At 39.8% G+C, this 20,800-nt stretch overlaps 1 protein-coding gene across 1 annotated transcript in view; it reads right to left on the bottom strand.

The window, feature by feature from the left end:
* magi2a (membrane associated guanylate kinase, WW and PDZ domain containing 2a) overlaps positions 1 to 20,387 on the bottom strand; it is a 284,527-nt gene extending 264,140 nt beyond the window's left edge. The window contains exon 1 of the mRNA XM_085375635.1: positions 19,923 to 20,387. Within this exon, the coding sequence (XP_085231761.1) occupies positions 19,923 to 20,223 (301 nt within the window). The 5' untranslated portion in view covers positions 20,224 to 20,387. The remainder of the gene's footprint in view (positions 1 to 19,922) is intronic.
* Positions 20,388 to 20,800: the final 413 nt, after the last annotated feature.

Genomic DNA, 20,800 nt, shown 5'->3' with positions numbered 1-20,800 from the left:
CGCATTTTTTAACATAATTTCTTGTGTGTGTGTTACTATTAGCCTGCACCTTGTTTTTCTTGTATTATGAAAAACTACCACGGCCAATGAATGATCTAATCTAAGTGCCATCCAAGTGCAGAGGAACTGGGCACAGCTGAAGATTTGTCAGTGCGTCCCAGGGTGGCTGTGGCTACACTGTAGCTTGCCATCACCAGTGTGTGAATGTGTGTGTGAATGGGTGGATGACTGTGTATAGTGTAAAGCGCTTTGGGGTCCTTAGGACCAAGTAAAGCGCTATACAAATACAGACCATTTACCATTTAGAAAAAAGGGCCTGACTGTTGTACAACTGTGACACATTTAAAGATTAGTCATCCAGCTGCTTGCCAAATAATAAAAGATGTTCTCTCTGAGGCTGAGCCAAGGCCAAACGCTATATTCCTTGCATAGTACAAAACAATCTGATGTAATTAAAAATATCTCTGTTTAAAATGATATGCAGTATCTGGGATTGATGCCACTCGTGACACACAAAATCACTTTATTGCAAGAATGAAAAATGGAAGACGCCACTGATGAAAATAACTCCTCGCTTCCTTTAAATGTGTCCTGTGAAAATACAATAACAGACTGTGGTGACAATTTAATCTCATTGCAGTTTTTTTTTTTGTAGTGAAGCAAAAAGACAACAGCAGAGTTTTAATGTTTTTTCAGCACACTGAACCATGCACCATCTCTCAAACAGACGGCAGTATTACTAATTCCTTTGGAGTTTTTCTTTTGCTCTGTTTTTAATACAATAATGTAAAAGTCAATTAAGTAGAAATTAGTACTTCAAATCACGTGCAAATAAAGAAATAAAAGCAAAAAAAACCCCCAAGCTGCTCAAGGATTTTGTGTTAAACGAAGCAAAATTGGTGGTCAAAGCTGTGTTTGTCATCAGATGTGCTGAGAAGAAAACAAGTGCAGAGTGTCTTCTCCTCTTGCTGTCTGTCAACACTCCTTCCTTCCCTCTTTTTTGTGCTTTTTCTGCATCAATTGAGCATCAGGTGTTTGTGTCTCTCTCATTGCCTCCTTGTCTTTCAGGCAGACCCGTGGAAGGCATGAATAATGTCTACGAGCACGGGGACAGCACGGCCTCTTCATCTCCTGTAACTATTTTAACATGCTTCTCTCCCTCAGCTCCCAGTGGATGAGATGAGTGTATGAATGCAAAGGATGGGGACAGAGAAAAAGGGTGATAGAATAGTGACAGTGAGAGACCATGCTGCATATGTAAAAACATCCCAGGAGTGTTGATGTGAGCTGGCTTAAAGCAGCTGGAGGTGACCTCGCTTCAGGCAAAACTAACATCATGGGTTGGGCAGAGAAATGTTGCTAAAGGGAAGCTAAAGGCTAGTATGAGAGTTGACAGGAATCCCAAAAAGTCAAAACTACATTCCGACAACACTGGTCTCAAGCTTATGAACCACTGGTGTGAAAGAGGAGAGTAAGACAGATGTGGTCAGCACACAGATTTGTTGCAACACAGAGACAGTTATTGAATGGACATGCTAATAATGTGTCTCCTTGTAGAATCTATACAGCTGGGCATTAAATCAATGTCTTGTTTACAGTCTTATTGCAGACTCCTTGTGTTGTCAGAAACTGCTGCTGTGTCAGTTCTGAACTGCAATTCTTCTGCACACACCACAGATAGATCAATATATCAGGTAGACACTTTTGTTTTCTTAATTGTATATGTGCTAAATGCCATCATTGGTCGAACAATACAGTCTACTTTGCTAGATTACACATGTAGACTGGCAATTGAAAAAAAGAATACGTATGTATATATATAGGGCTGTTCAATATAACAATATATATCAGTTGACGATATAAACTACAGACACTACAGACAGACAAGGGCTTGTTTTTATGCGTTGTCGTTATTTCCACATAAACCTTTCACAATAAAGCTCAAGATCCTGTTGAGACTTTTCAAAATAAACTGAATCACGTGAAAGATCTAGAGTATTTACGGATGAGAAGTAAAAAAGAGCCGGCAGGTGCTAAAAAATAAACCTTAGACTCAAACAGAACAGGCTTTTCCCCGCAGCACGCCATGTAATAAATACTGACAAAGAAAACGGCGGCCGTTACAACCTATGTCTAAAAATGTATAGTTTCATGCATCAGTTAAAACACTCGACTCCAGGTACGCGACGCCCAGCTGGAAACACTTCCCGCAAGACGAGCTGCCTGAGATTCACAGAATTTACAGAAAATGTTACATTTTTGTGATTTATATCGTTATCGGACAATAGAATTCTTAATATTGGGATATGAGATCACGGTTCAGTTCGATACTTTGGTGTCACGGTTCGATATTTTTTCGATACAAAAAAATGTTCATGCCTTTTTAATTTGTCATTTATTAAAATTATAAATATATATTTTAACTCAAAAGTACAGTTTTTAAATTTAATGTTGCTGAAACAACAAAATAAAAAAATAAATCTATCTGATTGAGGAATCACTCATCTTTGGAAAAGAGAGTTTATTACAGAGAAATGGCTCTTTCCAAAATAAAAGCTATACTATACGCTTCTTCTGGGCTATATTCTCAGCAGCATATTAAACATATCAGGTCCCCATGAGGAGAATCATGTGCTAACGGCTGTCTAAATGACTCGGGTAAAGTTTGTAGCATGTGTGCTTGTTGTTTTTGTCTGCTTCCACTTGTATGAAGAAAGCTCCACTGTCTTCATCTCAGCTCGAGCTAAACTGAACAGTGAATGAGTTTAGACTTTCAGGAGGAAGACCTCAGTTAGCATGTTAAATGTCAAAGTTCATGACAGTAGAAACATACTTAAAGCATGGCTTGTTTTAGAAGGGTTGCTAGGACAACAGACATGGCAGCACAGCTTAGGTTTGAAAAAGAATAGGAGCAGAACACAAGACTTACAGATAAATGTCCTTTGGACAGATAAGACTAAAGTTGCAATGTCTGGCCATAATGCACAGGGCCACTTTTGGATAGCTTTGGATAGCTTATTTTGCAGCCACTAACCTGGACACTTTGGAGTCATTCAGTCAACCATGAACTCCTCTGCAAACCAAAGTATTCTAGAGTCAGATGTGAGGCTCTATCTGACAGCTAAAGCTTGGCCAAAAGCACACAAAAGAAAATCTACAACAGAAAAGAACCAAGGTGCTGCAATGAGCCAGTCAAGTCTAGAACTGAACTTGACTGAAATACTATGGCAGGAAAATTAAATTAATGCCTCAATAAACTGAAGCAAGAACGGACTAAAATTCTTCCATAATGATTTGGAAGACTGAGAAAAGCCACAAGAGAAAAAATATCCGTTAAAAATGATTCTGCAAGCTAAAGAATCATAGTGTATACTTTTCACAGGACTGCATAGTCATCTTTTGCAGAAGAACACACAGACAGACAGACATCGGGGAGACTGTGGCTCAGGAGGTAGAGCAGCGTGTCTACTAATCAGAACACTGGTGGTTTTCAATTTCTGATTGCATGCCAAAGTATTCTTGGAGATATTGTATATGTATATGTATCATGAACATCTGTTTGGTAGTAAGTCAGGGTGACAGAACCTGACAAAATGTTTTGCCGAGAAAAAGGAAGTAGTTCTGCTACTTATCCTCAAAAAAAGAAAAAATCTATTGTGCCCAAACCAAAAGGGAAAGGAACGACCCCAGATGGATACAAATGCAACCATCCTCTCTCTCACACACACTTGTGGTAAATAAAAAGAGCATTTGATCCTCGCCAAGGGATTGGCAGTGAAGGACAGAACGACCACCGAGGCACTCAGAAAGGCTTTAATCGCTCCATATCGATTGTTCCCTTTTTTGGTGAATCAGCAACAACTGGTAAGGGCTGAGGAGTTTGCTTAATATTCCCTTCTCTCAGAGAGCAGGTCAGCCAATTTCACCCTCCCCAGTGTCTACGCTTCAAAATATCCTATTTAGATCTCATTTATATTCATACCACTGGCTGTTTGAGGATGTCGAATGTGAGCTTTTCCCTACATGAAATATGAAAACTTACAATATCTCCCTCTGCAAAATCTTATGGTATCCAGGGGGGCATCTATCAAATTTTGCAGGTTACACAACAGCAACTTTGTGATTCATCACGGCTTCACAACCAAAATCTGATGTTTTCTTTTGGTTCATCATCTGCCTAGAGGGCTGCTGGGTCTGCACTATTCCACTTTCAGAATTTGAGTGGCTTTTGATAAAGAAAGTGCCCAAAGGAGGCTGAAAATAAGCTCTGTGCAGAAAAAAAGTGTAAATATGACAGCTGTGATTTGTTGCAAAGATGAGGAGAATCGCCACATCTTTTGGACAAAAGAAGTGTCACTGAGATTTGACAATAAGACAGGTAGATATTTTATGATCAGTGAGCATTCCTGCCAAACAAACAACACGTCTAGTATCTCTCAAAGCAAATCTGTGTACATATACAGTATGAAATAAATAAACCATTCACTCTCTGGAGCTGAAAATACTGTACTTTTACACTTACTGTCAAAAAACCCCCAAAAAAACATCCACTACACAATACAGGCTCTCTAGGAAACAGATGAGAGTTGCAGTTCCTCTGTCTACAGTTCATTAAAATTCACAGACTTGCTGCAAAAACAGTCTTGCTAATTGCTGGATTACCAAAATCATTCATCAATTATTAAGCTGCACAAGCTCCCTCTCCCACCAGATGAGCACAGGTAAACCGATATCCTCCTGCTCAGACTTCACCTGTGTCTGGCACATAAATAAAAATCCTACTTAGACAGCATGTAGGTGTGTTAATATGCAAGACTTTTAGCCCATCTTTATTTAGAAAACCAGGACTAATAAACTCACCAATTCTAAAGTAATTCTTGACCTAAGTCTTGCCACTTGGTATCCATCTGAGTAATGCCTCCAGGCAGTTATTTGGACTGTTATTATGAAGCCACTAAATAAATGTATGAGGAAACAGCCAATGGTAACGGAGCCATAAACACAGTAAGTCAGAGACCATCCTGAACCAGTCACCCCTAAAGGGAATCTGGGTGCTCTTTTATTCTGCAGCTATGGGCCCACTTTACTCCTTAGAGGGACAAAAGTGCAGATTTGCAAGTTAGTCAATTAACTTGTAAGCTTTTTTTGCATTTTTGTGATACTTTGAGGATTCATCTAAAGCCATTAGTTTTTACAGAGTCCAATACTTTGGCTTTTTACCAAATACCTGCAAAACCAATTACATTCCCATCATCCTCACCTGCACTGTCCATTGACAAAATCATATTATTCAGTGTGTTAAACTGCACTGTCACTGTGACCTCTTAAATAGTTTCCTGCACTCTCACACGAGTTAAAGGGAAAATAAGAATTTTACTTTCACAGAGACAGCTTCACGCATTCTTCTATAAATCAAGTTAACTGTAATTCAATAACACAAAGACACAAACGCACACAAAAACACCAGTGTACTCTGGTATCCAAATTTAAATAATGCACAGCACCACATATGAACACTATACACACACAAGTGTTTACAGCCTACTCATTGCTCAGTCCTTGGAATTCTTCAGCTTGCCACAACAGATGGTTGATGTTGACAAGGAGGGAAAGACAGTCATGTGTGTGTGCGCATGCGTGTTTGTGAGAGTTTGTGAGTATGTTATCCTTATCGTTACCTGTCCCTAGAGGTGAGCCTGGCAGTCAGTGTAACAGAGGCAACAACAACAACAGCATCTCTCCACCAAGCTTCTGTCAAGCATGATTGGACAGGATGTGGTAAGTGGTGCTAAGGCTCCAGGGAGACACACATATATAGACACACACATAGACACAAACACATAAACACACACAGTGGAGGATAGCAGGTCTTTATGCGTGCATGTGATGTGTCTGTTTGTGTATCACACTGTCTGTGTTGAACTTGCTGGTGCTACTTTACACTCTCAGTGGGGTCTCTGACAACAAGACAGATGAGTCTGACTGCACTGACAATCATTACCACCCTCCCAACAACAGTGTGTGTCTCTGACTCAACACAACTTCTCAGGGATTGCCCAGCCCCATCTTTCAAAAGCCCAACAGACCTGCCACCAGTCCAAAGTCATCATCACTCACATCACTCATTCCATTGGCTGGGCATGCACCATTGACTTGATAGTGTCATAACATACCACTTTTCCCTTGAGCTATTGAATAGCCTGCATGGTGCCATGTTATAGACTGTTCTTTGGTATGGATTTCCATGCTTGAGATACAAGTCTGCAAAACATTTTTATCTTAACCTACAGTTTCTGCTGAGACCTGCTCTTTTTGTATGAATCTGCTTAGCTGTCAGCTATGCAGCATGCACAGCTATATGTATAGTTGAAGACAGTGACTCAACTATTGCAGGAGCAGTCCTAATAATGGAAGTCAATATGCAACCAAAGACTTGTAAATAAAATTGGAAGGTTCAGAAAAAAAAATGACATGCCAAGATTTTAATGAACGAGCGTATCTTTTAATTTATGAATCTCTATTAAATTAGCCTCTCTGGCTTCACGCTGTCAGTCAGAAACAAATCATCTTTGCTGATGCAGAGTAAAAAGCAGATTGCAACAATTCAGAAACTGAGGCTGAATCCACGTTTCGTGTCCTGCTAGACACGAACCAAACTGCCGCCACAGCTGTTACTCCATTTCAACCATTATTACACTGCAAATAGAGGCAAGACTGGGTGTTGAGCAGAAGAGACACCGTGAAAGCGCAGGACCTCAGTGCATGAACAGAAACACAGACACATTAGGAGGATTATGTGACAGTAATGTCCAAGAAATGGAGGGATTGCTTCATCTCTATAGCTAAAGACCTCCGTCAGACAAATGTTGATGCTCGAGGAAAGTGTGACTTATTACACTTTTTGTGTTTCTGTAGACATATTTTTTCAACGTAAGTTAAAATAGTTTGGATAAAGGGCATGATATGCTAAATAGCAAAGCAATCATGTTCGTTATGCTAATTAGCCATACGCAGCTGTGGTGTTAACATGTGACCCAAACATAGTAGCCTTGTAAACGCAGTTGAAAAAAATATCCTGGTAAAAAAAAAGAAATCAAAAGCTAACAAATAATGCACTTTATTTTTGTACAAATAAAGTCTATTTATTCAAAACTACAGTGCCTGAAAAATATGCAGTCACAGAGTGAGCAGTTAAGCTGCTGCTGCTCTGCTAGCATAATGCCACCCCTCCTGTGTAGATAAAAATCCCAGACTTTACTACCAAAGATTCAAAAAAAATCCTCAGGCAGACAACCAGGGAAACCAGTTTTGGTTTGGTTAAAATGTCAACACTAAAGCCTTGAAAATTTTTTAGGGTAATCCCAGGGAGGTTCCCGCATTAGGAAAACTCTACCCCCCACCCCCTCCAAGCCAAATCTGAGAAAAATATGTTTTTTCCTTTCAAGCGCTTGAAGCATGAAGGGTTTGTCATTTAAAGAAATTTGTCACATTAGCATAACCCTTTCTACTCTCTCTACCCTCTTTGCCCCAGTATTTCCCAAGCTGCTAGCTTTCTTTAACTTCCAAATTGCCCTAGCAACAGGTTAAAGGGTGGCTTTTAGGGCACATACAGGCCCAACACTACTCTTATACTACAGTAAATACTTGGTGTTGCAGTTTTTGTTTTTTATTTGATCTGTAACATTCATACATAATTCCCAAAAAGTTAATCAATGGCGGCAGTAATGAGACAAAGTTTGAGGCTCAACTTGAGCAACAAGATGAGAATGCTTGTTGTTTTTCTAACGTCTAAAATTAACTCTGAATTATAGAAGTTCACATTTAAAATCAGAGACTCGTCAAAGCCAGTTGTGGCCAATCCTGTGGGAACTCAGGTCTGCTACAACTTTGGCAAAAGCGTATTGAAAGTGACATGTAATAAAAGTGCTGGGCTGACAGACTGACCAGCACTGCTGTCTCTATAGAACCATGGCTGCTGCCATTTCTGACTTGCTAAAGCTCCCCAAGCTCAGGTTGCTGTAATGACTTTCTCTGCCACCAGCTAACACAAAGTGGACAACCAGCTAGCAGACTTGATTGGCTTCAGCTTACCTAAAAACGCTCCTACCTGCACCCCCAACACCACTAAGCGAAGCTCAATCAGCATACGGTTCTCAGTCACGCTGGAGTACAGCCACAGTAAGTGTGTTCTCACTGTAGAGGCAGTGAAAGATACAGTGACAGACTCCATAGCTGGCTGCATTAATCCTTGGTAAAAGCTGAAATAGGAAACTGAACTGGGACATTTGAGTGTGCAGGAAGGATAGAGTAAAAGCAGCAGTAGATGTGATATAAAGATAATTTACCTTGATGCTTCAGCAGGAGCATTTATGATTTTATTTTCATGCAGATTTCCCACTCATGACAGCTCTTTTTGCTCATGGATGTGACTGCTTAGAAACCATTCTGCATGCTTAGCGTATACCTGACTCCTCGCTAAGAAGCAAATAGCAAAAGACGTACTGAAATAGGTTAACATGATTGTGACAGAAACTACAGCGTGGGGGGTGAGAAGCCCGACAATGTGTTAATTTCTGCTTATCAGAACACTCGCCTAGAGTTGCATCAACAGCATCTGCCACTTTGTGTTAATTCTGTGAATTTAAAGTATTAACATCCTGCCCCCTGTTCTCACACAGAGCTTTGCATAGGCGAATCCCTCATCACCACAGCTAGCTGTTTCAGCATACATCACTGCTATGTTTTCCTCTTACTCAATGTGTACACAAATCACCAATCTTAATAGGGATCAGGAGAAGTGTTAAAAGAGAAACAACAAGCTGATAAGCTGCAAGCAAAAATTCCAACATGTATTGCACATTTCAAAAATCAAATTCCAGTTGCTCAAGGCATCGCAAGTCTCCCAACCCTGTTATTAACTCCTGACAGTTATTAACTCATTAGTCTTCCTGATATCAAGATGCATCTTCCGGGGACAGACATGGGTGTTCATTCAGTGACTTAGCTGTACTGTAAACAGCCAGCATACTCGTTCCTTTTCTTCTGTAAACTTCATGGTGAACAATTGAATGCAACATAATGAATGTCTGAACCCAGGAGAGAGACTCTGAAAATGTGCATCATTATTCTTTACTAGCATCTAATCCACAGGGGCCACAACAGCCACATGATGTAGTCTTAATGCCACTCTTACATTATCCATAATGTTCTGCTCTAAGCACAATTCATCATTTCTCTGGGAATGTAACTTTTCTCTAATATTCTTCTTTGTGTTTTGCGGACGTCCTAATTATGTCCTACAGGGCACACCTGATTGCTGATGGCAAACTAATCTAATCCTCACCTCAGAGACTAATAAAAGCCCTGCTATAGTGTGTGTGTGTGTGTGTGTGTGTGTGTGTGTGTGTGTGTGTGTGTGTGTGTGTGTGTGTGTGTGAGAGAGAGAGAGAGAGAGAGAGAGAGAGAGAGAGAGAAAAAAAAAAAGATAATACCCAAGGATTTCAGTTGACATGATAAATTAAAGACGCATACATTATGTAGGAAATTAAGTACTTAAACTCATAAACAGTACTCATGTTCGCCAAAAGAATCAAGATCCACGTTTTTAATTACAGAGAAGAACACGGTAAACGCTAACAATCCAGACAAGACATCCCAAGAGAAAGAGAGAACACCTTTAGAGTTGTGGCATTAGTGAAGCAGCAGAACACTGCAAAAGAGAACTTGATGTATTATTCAGAAAGGCCATGGACATCTTTTGGAGATCAACCATGCATGTAAGCCAGTCATTGACCCTGTTCCGTGACTGGAGGCAGAAAGAAGCTAAACAAAGCACAGCTTATTACTGTTTTATTGGAATGTAGCGGCCTCATTGTAAAACAATCAGGTGGCTACATTGCATTAAAGTACTTTAATTACTGGCAGTATGTCTACTTCAACTTGCTCTTCGTTTTAAAGCAAACAATAAAAGTTACATTTAAGGGTGTAAAAGCAAATCAATTAATGGCAGTGCAAAGTGTTTACCTGCTGTAATGCCTTAGTTGTAATACTATGTTACTTATTTCCAATAATTCAAAGATAGTGTGAGAAGGTGTGGAACGATTTTAACAACAACTTTAACAACAAAATTAAAAATCATTACAAAGGTATTTTGTTTCTCTGGCACCAAATGGGAAATAATTACATAACAAAAGAGAATTCAACACGAAAACAAAAAAAAATTTCATTATCAGTATTGGATGTCAGCCAAAGAGGCTTGTTTTTAGTTGAGCTTAAGGACAGGTACACAATTTCAAAATTGTTTTTCAAGACCACAGAGTCTTGACTAGTCACAGTAGTGTTATCAGTTCAAAATAGTCAGTGTAACAGATGCCACTGTGCTGTCAATGTTTGGAGCTGTTTAAAAAAAAAACTAGGTAGTGCTAGGTTATTCGCTAACGCTAGATTGCTTGGTTTGTCAGTTGCATCCATAAACTGTACTGATTCATCATACTGACAGAGTTCATCTAATTAGCTACAGGATCGTGCAAAATTATTGAGCCACCTCTCATTTTTTATATTTAGCTAGGAGAATTGTAAAAAGGCGCACTGATTAATTGAAACTAGGGCTGCCACAAACGATTATTTTGATAGTCGACTAGTCACCGATTATTTTTGCGATTAGTCGACTAATCAGATCATCATCCATTGGACGTACAGCGTACAGCTTATTGCACCAGCAGCATCTGCTCTTATATAACTATCATTAGCTTACAGCTTTAAGTGTTTAAGATCTGTGCTAACTAAAAATAAAGACAAGATGATAGTTTATTAAACTTCACCGAAACAATCTGCAAATTTCATTAAAATTTAATAAACTCCTTGCTATCTAAAATATAACAGGACACCGGAATAAATTCTCGAGCATCTCACACTTCTGATAATCAGCTGTCTGCTTGACGTTTATTCAGCCGTGTAAAAACTATAACTTTAATCTCAGCCAAACCGATTCACTCAGGAACAAATAAAATACTGGAAAAAGCCAAACAATAACATTTTTAACTTATCTAAGTGACTTATATATCATGTTTAACCTGAGTAGCGAAAGACAGCGGTGTGTTTGAAAATGATCTGCCAGGAGTCCGGTGCTCTCACGGCGCTAGTGAGCCTTGCCCCGGCTAGCTATCGAGCTAGTGGGTAACAGACGTCTCTGAAAACATCGGAGCGCTTTTGAAAATATGTGGTGTCTTGATAAACTGAGCAGATATTTGAAGTTTACACAGCTACATTCTCGCCTGAAAATATGTTAAACGTTTATTTTGTGACCCAGAAAGAATAATAAGAGTAACATTAAAACTAACTAGCTGCCGCCATTGTTGGAAACTGAGCTGGGCTGCGCTATGAATTCTGGGACACAGCTTCTTCTTCTTCGGGGTTTAACGGCAGCTGGCATCCTTGTACATGCAGTGCTGCCATCTTCTGTTTCAGTCCGTTATTACACTCTTAAATCCTACTACTCATTCCTGCGTCTTTTGTGATCTTACAAAGCTTCAAACGACGCGTCGACTATTAAATCAGTCGTCGACGATTTTGATAGTCGACGTAATCGTGACTAGTCGACTAATCGTGGCAGCCCTAATTGAAACATGTGCAAACATACAGTAAATGCAGTATATAAGGCAATATTGCTTGCCTAAGAGGTCAGGCTTTCTTTTAATTTCTTCAAGTAGTCTTCAGTAATAGTTCTCCAGGCCCTTTGAAAGACATTCAAAGCTCATCTTTGGATGATGGCTGCCTTTAGATGATCCCATACTGCTAAAGTAATGTTGAGGTCAGAGCTTGGGAGGCCAGTCCATGATTGATAGGGGTTCATTGTATGTTTCTCTAGTGTTTGGAATTATTGTCATGCTGATAAATGAAGCTGTTGCCAGTCAGATGCCTTCTAGATGTTATTGCATGGCGGATCAAAATCTGACGGTATTTTTCTGCATTTATAATTCCTTAAATTTTGATAAGAGCACCAACAACACTGACCGAAATGCAGCCCCAAAGCGTAACAGAGCTTTACAGAAGCCTGTAAGCACAAACTGTTGTACCTCTCTCCTGATCTCCTCTGTACATGCTGAAGATGATTTGAACCACAAATTTCATAATTTGGATTCATCACTCCATAATACCTGTTGCCACTGATTTTCAGTGCAGATCTTGAATAATTTGGCATATCTCAGCCCCTTTTCCCCAGTTTCCTCTCCCCTAATAATGGTTTCTTGACAGTCAGTCTTCTATTGAGACCGTATCTGATGAGGCTTCAGCAAACCACAGATGGATCAAATAAAAGGTGAGATGTATGCAGGATTTAATGGCTTAAACAAAAAAAAGAGTGGCTGTCATATACAAACACTGGACTAAAAAATTCAGTGAAAGACCAGCTGATGTCCAAAGAGATATCTTGAAAGATCATCAATAAAATCTGGGGACTGTTCCCACAACAGTTTCTTTCTGGCATCTTAGTTTAACACTTTTCCACAGGAGTTCAACTAACAGACTAATAACACATTGGATTGTCCCTTGCCAAAACCAAACCACAACTTTGACGCAACGTCCAAAAACCTGGATGGTCCATAACATTTTAGACATAATGCTCCAAAATGCACCAACGGCACACAGTAAAGAGGTCCAACTTAACACCTGTCATTTAACTACAGTATCTAAGTGGAAGAGCTATAATACAAGCCCCACTCATGGGTCTAACATGAGTCTGATCCACTTTTGGAGCTAGCTTTATGCGGCACCTAGAGGGACTGCAATTTTTTAGCACTTCCGCTCTGGCTTCACTTTTCAGCTTCTGAGATTGCCCCTTGTTCAAAACCTCAAATACCAAGAGTTTCTCTCTGTGAGCAAAGGTTTTGTTTACAGCTGGGTTTGAGCAAAACCTTCAGCTACCCTCAAGTACACTGCGAAAACAAACAACGCTCAGAATTTCAAAGCTTATTCTACCCACCCATTATTATGGGATGTTGCTCATCCTTGAATCATATTTGGGTTTATAAATGCAAATTTCTTTGTTAAAAAAAACAACAACTAATAAATAAATAAAAACACACAATAATGAATGAGAACCCAATAAGTAATCTGTCAAGCATTTCTGAATGCGAGGTGCACACTACATTAAGAACAAGGACATCAGAGAAAAAGCTCTGTTTACAGTGTAAACCTGGCAGGTGTGCCTAGAAGCAGATCATCCCCTGCTCTATGCTATATGTAAGAAATAGGGGTGCAACGATATTCGTATCGATATTGAACCGTTCGATACAGTGCTTTCGGTTCGGTACGCATATGTATCGAACAATACAACATTTGTAATTTATTTTATCAATTTTCCTTCTGATGATGCTGTCTGTGTTGAGCGCTCAGTGAATCTGTGTTCGACTACTCCGCCTAGGCTGCACTGTCGAGCGCAGATCCACTGAGCGCTCAACACAGACAGCATAGTCAGAAGGAAGAGCGCAGGGCAAGCTAGCGAGACAGAAGTTAAGCTCTCCTTGCAACAGGCAAATTGAACCTCATTCAGATCTGGCGTTTGGAATTATTTTGGTTTTCATGTGACGTATGACCCTGAAGGTAAGCGAGTCATGGACTAAAGTAAAACAGTATGTTGGATGTGCCATGCAATGCTCAATTACATTGGTGTGAACTAGTGTGTTAGCGCAGTTAGCTCGTTAACGTGTTGGCCGTCTAGCCCCATGCACGGAGCGATCGGCGGTAGCTCGTTAACGGAGATTTGCCGTGTTGTGGCGTTAAGGTCATTTCAACGAGATTAACCTGAAAGCACTAGTGGGAACACAACGAATATGACTGCACATTTACGCCGACATCATCCTAGTGCAAAAACAAGTGGAAGCAGACAAAAAAAAGCAAGCATGCTACTAACTTTAGCCGAGTCATTTAGACAGCTGTTAGCACATGATTCTCCTTATGCTGCTGAGAATATAGCCCAGAAGAAGCGGATAGTATAGCTTTTATTTTGGAAAGAGCCATTTCTCTGTAATAAACTCTCTTTTCCAAAGATGAGTGATTCCTCAATCAGATACAGGGCTCGCAATATCGCTAGCCCGACGTCCCGGAGCTAGCGATTTTTTCAGTCGGGCTACCAAAATCTCTCTCTTCCCTGCCCGTCGGGCTATTGTAGGAAAAATATATGTCAATGGTTTTGCATTCTTTCAGAAATGTAGCTGGGTAATTATGTCATTGGCATCGGTGAGCCACTGTCAATATGTGACATATTGAAGTCGCGTTTGAATTTGCGCTTGTTTTTTTGCTTTCACTTTGCAATCGTGCGAACTGTGTATAGAGAGCGACAGCACTGATCTGTGAGTGATGATAATTTGTGCACCAATTCCTCTGACATCGTCTTATTAATCGTTAGCTTACTATGCAAACATGACAAGTGAAATCTCCCGCAGCAAGCTTAAACATGTGAGAGGTTGATCACGCAGAGAATCGCTGAGCTTATGTGAGTGCATGTGTAAAAGCATTTCAGTTCTGCTGAGCCAAATAAGACAGGTCAGGGTGAAGAAGTGACAGCCAAAGAAAAGCTTACCACAAAACGGAGAAGTTATGACAAATCAGACTATAAGGCAAAAAGAAAGTGCAGCTTTATGGTTTCATGGACAAAAGAATTTCTGTGGCTGCAATATGATGAGCTAAATAACCAGGGCTGCACATAAGTGGTCCGCAGGTGCGCATTCGCTGTCAAAATAAAAAACACGCACAAGGGTTAGGGTTAAATTTAAAAACTGTACTTTTGAGTTAAAATATATATTTATAATTTTAATAAATGACAAATTAAAAATGCATGAACATTTTTTGTATCGAAAAAATATCGAACCGTGACACCAAAGTATCGAACCGAACCGAACCGTGAATTTTGTGTATCGTTGCACCCCTAGTAAGAAAGGAACACTTCAGGCAATGTCTCACGCTTATTCTACTCATAACCGGGATGGATCTTGTGTTAACTTTTTGATCAACTGATACATTATTTAGTCTAATGGAAACCCCTTCAAATTTCCCAGAGTCCAGCTTTAAAATTTGCCCAAGTCAGTGAAAATCCAGAGGCATTCGGGACGCTCTGCAGCGCGTCTAAATTAGTTGTCTCTCTGTTGGCTCTGCAATAGACTGGCAACCTATCCAGGAATGGATGGAATAAAGAATTTGTAAACAGACACATTTACACATCTTTAACACTTTTATCTGAGGATAAGATCTACACACTGAAGCACTAAAGCCTGAAAGTTCAGGTGAAAATCTCAAAACACTAAATGGGTAAGTAGTGCCTTTTCATGTACTGTTGTCATAGAAACATTGTTACCATGAGGCGCCACAGACTAAGACAAATCTTCTCAAAGTTAAATGCGTTTAGCGGCTTAAAAAGAGGGAGAGAGAAAGAGGCAGAGAAGAAATGTTTCTGTAATACTTAATATAAAGGCCACAATCTCAGATCACACACAAAAGCTAGTCCTGATTTGCCACATTTATCTAAATAAAAAGAAGAGGGTTGCATTTATGATTACAGGTCTTATATAATAAACTCTAGACCCTCGAGGAAAGCTGGCTCTGAGATTAATAAACGTACGCTACAGTGGAGCTTGAATGTTCATAATGCCTTTAGATTTTTTTTTATATTTCTGCATAAAACATTATCAGCTGTAATGAATGGAAATGACACATGTGAGGGTCAAGAAGATTTTGGTCACTCTTGCCTGTCACCTTTTGAGAATTTTCCTGCACTCCTTACACAATCTATTCCATTTTGGGACATTGCTGGTTTTCCTTACATGAACTGCTTGCTTCAGTTTCTATTCGATTAAAGTCCGAATTTGGTCGTTCCAAAACATTCTTTTTTACTATTCTTTGGCAGCACAACCTGTGTACTGAGGGTAGCTGTCTTCCTGCATGACTCACTTTGTCTTGAGATTCATTTCATGGATTGGTGTCCTGACATTTTGTCTTAGTATGGTATTTAGTGGTGTCTTCCAAATTGATGGTTCCATCAATGGCAGGGGGGTTCGAAACAGGTCTTAAACCATGACATTACCACCAACGCGGGATGCAGTTCAGATGTCTTCACCTGTCACAGAATGAAGAGTTATTGTACAGCTTTACAGAGAACAGTAGGAATGATTTCCTTAAGCATTCTTTATGGCAGCGAGGTTGAATCAGTCTGAGGGAGAAGGAGCTCCCGTTGCCTCACAAGTGTGGAGTGGGTGTCATGGGTTGTTCATGATGGAGAGCAGTTTGTTCAGCGACCTGCTGTACCTAACTGACTCAAACGCCTCCAAATTTAACCAATGATGCTTCCAGCCTGGTGGATTAGTTAGTTGATTGAAAGTAGTGTGAAGCAGGGCACTTTGGAAGTGTTCACACTTCTAGAGTAGTAAGTGCGCAGATATAAGCTCACAGTATTTACCTTGTCCTTTATTCCATTTCTAAACTTCTTAAGTTTTTTTTTTTCAAGCTGCTCGACCTCCTCTGATGTGCATGCCAACAAAGTAGGTTTTGAAAATGACAAGAGTGCATAAATTTAACTAAGTTATTTTCTCGGTTATAATTAGAGTACCATCTGGAAACTATGTACTGACATTTTTGTTTTTGTTTATGCGATACCACTCAATCCAGCATGAAAGTTGAATGTAAATAGCATTTTCTTCATTTTTGTGACCTGGTAAAAAGTATTACACTTTTTTTTTTTTTGCATTATTGTGAAATATAAAATATATACATATCACTGCTTTAACTTTTTTTCTGTATTTTAGACATCTTTGACAAATCAGTTCAGATTGATCTTGTAAGAAAAGCCAGTGAAGCTTTTATCCTTAATAGCTTTTATCTTTAATGTTCAAACATGACCTCAGATTTCAAAGTGTGAAAAAAAATGCTGGAAGTTGGCCGACAGACCAGAATGCTAAAGTTTTACAACAACAAAAAAAGAAGAAGAAAGAAGAAGGAAAAATCCCAGCGCTTAGACCCAGTGGGGATGTCAGGCTTGGTTGAAACCCTGAGGTTCTTGTCCCATGCTTTCAGTTCCTTTCTGCAAAAGTTCTATTTTAGCCTGAAAAACATTGTTTGAACAGCCTTATGGGTTGTCCATGTGACCTTTTCTTAAACTACAGCCAGGACTCCTTCATGACCTTCTAGAGTACTCCTCACCTCCCTTTTGGACTTTTCTTTATTGGTTAGACATTCCTGGAGAGGACATTATTATTCTTCTATTTTCTTAGTTTGGACATAATGTCAAACTTATGCACAAGTTCAATAAAGAAGTTCTGTATTTGCTCATTCCTTGCCACTTTTTCAGGCCGTCCAACACAATTCTGACCTCATCACTCTGAGAGCCAATCAGAATCTCCTCAGTGCGCCTTAAATCTCAGTGCTCTTCTACCATTCTGCCTTTCAGACTTTCATACATGTAAGCCAGAACCTTTTCCTCTCCCTCTCATCCTGGCCAAGGAGAGATCTTCATCCAAGTCTCCACCCGCTTCATCTCCATCACCACCAGTGTCTAGATTCTGACTGAACACACCTCACTCCAAGCTCATTCTAAAATTTACAGTTAGATCTTGATGTACAGATACGTTTGTAATACTGAATCATTTCCTCAATGACTGAACGACCAGCTGACCTCTTTTCTGTCTCTCATCTGTTTAATACTACTTTAATTAATATCTATGCACAAATACAGACATTTCTAGAGTTCACCAACTTTCAAGCAGCACGTGATAAACAAATAAATAACCATAAAGATAAAAAAAAAAAAACTTTCATTACACAGTCATATTACCATATAACATCAGAACAAGTGGACTGAACTGTGCTCTCTGACTCGCTCTGCTCAATAAAGAATCTACTGAGACAGATTATAGGAGTTTATGTGCGTCTGCTTGAAAGTGAAAATTTTTATTATTGAGCACACAGCTGCAAGGGCACTGCAAAAGCCTGTTTTTCCCTCCAAAATATTTACTTAATGTACATATCAATCATAATAAAAAGAGCTCAACACTGTAAACAACCGATCGCGCAAACACGAGCACAGCTATGGGGAAATATCAATCACTTGGAAAATTGCTGGAGGATATAAATATTTCATGAAAAAAAAGTTAACATTTTAATTTGGTATAGGCTTGGCTGCCTTTTGAATAAATCCCTGGGGTGACGATGAACACACACACACACACACACACACACACTGATACACTTATGCAAGCACACAAGCTAGGACTTTGATCCAAAGCTTCTTACAGGGTTTCGCTGATTTTTCACCCCAAAATGAGACCCCACAGATCCCGGTCCCGGCGTACAACACAAGACACGGAGGGTCATTAGCTGTTGAGATCAAAACCACAGACAGCCAGAGCGTGTCCGTGACATAAGAGCTGCACATCGGGAGGACAAAGCTGACAAGAATGAGATGAGTCTGAACCAGGGACAAGTTAGGAAATTCTTTTTGACTTGTGCTCTTTTTAAAATGTGTGTTCTGGCTACTCCATATACTGCAAAACCAAACATTTCTTCAACAAACTATATAGCCTCTGGACCACATAATCACAGCCTCATGTGTATCCAGCGCAGCTACTACACTCACTTAAGCAATCCACAGCACTTCCCACGTAAAAAAAAGAAGCCCTCTGTAGTAATCCTGTGCATGGGGGCTTTTGCTGTTTCATTGCACCGAATACCAAGCTAACGGTGACCTTATCATACTTTATGATATTTTTCATTTTCTGTGACACAACTATAATGTTGAAATAGGGACTCTGGGATTTGCTCTAATATTTATAAAATTTCCCTTCCAAATCCAATTTAGTCCACTCAGTGAAGCACAAATTGGATAATAAATATTGCATACTTAAATGTGTGCTCTAAAGAAAAAAAAAAGAGAAAAATTATATGTAATTCAAAGGTTAAACTGAAAATATAGTGCAATTTTCTTTTATTTAAGAATCTGGCAAGAATAGCAGAGGTTCCATTTGGGCAAATGGCACATGCATTAAATGCAAAAATGACCAGTTCTCTTCATTTATGATCATCCCCGCAACTCCATGTAGGCGTCCATAAATGGCCAGCAAAATTACCCCAAAAATGACACAATCCTAACAGCTTGCTATTACAGACAAACTGACTAAAACTTATCAAAGTCAGTCCTGATTAATTTTCTGCCAATTAAATAATTGCTTATTTTTCTTCCTCTTTTTTGTTTTTAAATCAGGACATAAAATGTCTCAGTAATTTAGATTTCTAAATATAAGAAAGATCATGTATGACTGTAATATTCTGCTGAAATAAATGTGTGTGCAAGGCTCAATCCAATTTAATCTGATCCAGCATCTCACATAATCCACTGTTTATATCTGTGGTATCATGCCAAATATATTGGATTAATACTTTGTTACACTACTGCAAGTACAGCACGCCTAAAGTAATCCATATCTGTAAGCTAGTAGCTGGGTTCAAGGCTGAAGGAGTTGGCGCAATACTTGTAAATGACTTCTTATGAATTATGAATAACACTGGAATGTGTTTTCTGACTGCCACAACTGTAACACACCCCCTAACTCGGACGAGTGCCAAACACATCAGGAGCACACCACGACCAACACAAAAACACGCCACAAACACCTCTTAGATAATCGTTTCTATACGCCTAATAAGTGTAGCAACAAAATAACGGCATCATTATAATATATATGTGGCAAGTATGTGATTTATTTGCATGGTTTACTGTAAGTATGGAGCCTTGGGGGTAAGCGCATCAGTTTTGGGAAACAATAGGTGCTGTCAAAAGAGAAAAGCGCGTTGAGGGGGGGAAAGCTAACGGTTTTCAAAAAAGAACCGAAAGAAAAACTGCGACATGCGAGAAAGTTGCGCCGAAAGCTTACAAACCTCACCTTGTTTGACACACTTGAGTCGGAGGGGGTCTTTGCTGTGCTTGACCACAGCATGGACGTCCCTGGTGGTGAGTCCAGCCACAGGGGTATCATTGACTTCCAGCAGGAGTTCATCCTGGAAGAGTTTGCCGCTATGGCAGACCGCTCCGCCCGGGAGAAGCTCGCCGATAACCGGGAACTGTCCATTCTCTGCGCCGCCCTTCAACTCCAGCCCGAGTTCCCCCTCCTCATTCCTGCAAAGGACACTCTCGTGGACTTTGTTTGTCCAGTGGTTCTTCTTCTTCTTCAGGGTCTTGGACATGGCTCGAAGAAAGGGAAAATCACATGAGTGCGGCTGTGGAAGAAGTTTTGTCGCTCTCGGAAGTGCCTCAGTGTCACGGCAGCACCGTAAAGTGATCGGTTTCAGTGGTAAACGCCAGCTGTATCCATGTCCTCGCACACACTCACGCGCACAGCAGCTGGATCATCAGCCTGCCTTTGCAATAACTGAGAGCTGCCGAACTTGTGCCGCCTTCAGGGGATATTTTAAAAATCGGAACTCACACGATCGCAGTTTATGCAAACACCATCGCGAACAAGAAAAACGCAGTTTAGGAGAATTTACACTATGTGAATAAGTGATTGTAAGAAACACTACACTTAAAATTTGATAAAAAACAAACAAACAAACAAACAAACATCTGTGTAGATAATGATTAGGTGATAATGATTAGCTCCTGGAGAAATATAGGTGGTTTTGTGTGGTGATGTAAGAAGTTATATTATTAATTAAAAAGTTTGGCATTCTTGTTTTCTATTGTAGGACCTTAACTAGTAAAATGTAGAAAACAAGACTCAAACCAATTGCAATCTGACTGCATCTACCAGCAGAAATGCAA

This window comes from Diplotaxodon limnothrissa, linkage group LG17 (genome assembly GCF_057381915.1).
Source record: "Diplotaxodon limnothrissa isolate DT_005_m linkage group LG17, D_limnothrissa_male_GT1.1, whole genome shotgun sequence".
NCBI lineage: Eukaryota > Metazoa > Chordata > Actinopteri > Cichliformes > Cichlidae > Diplotaxodon > Diplotaxodon limnothrissa.
Note: the sequence above shows the minus strand (reverse complement) of the source record. Positions and strands in the feature narration are given on the sequence as shown.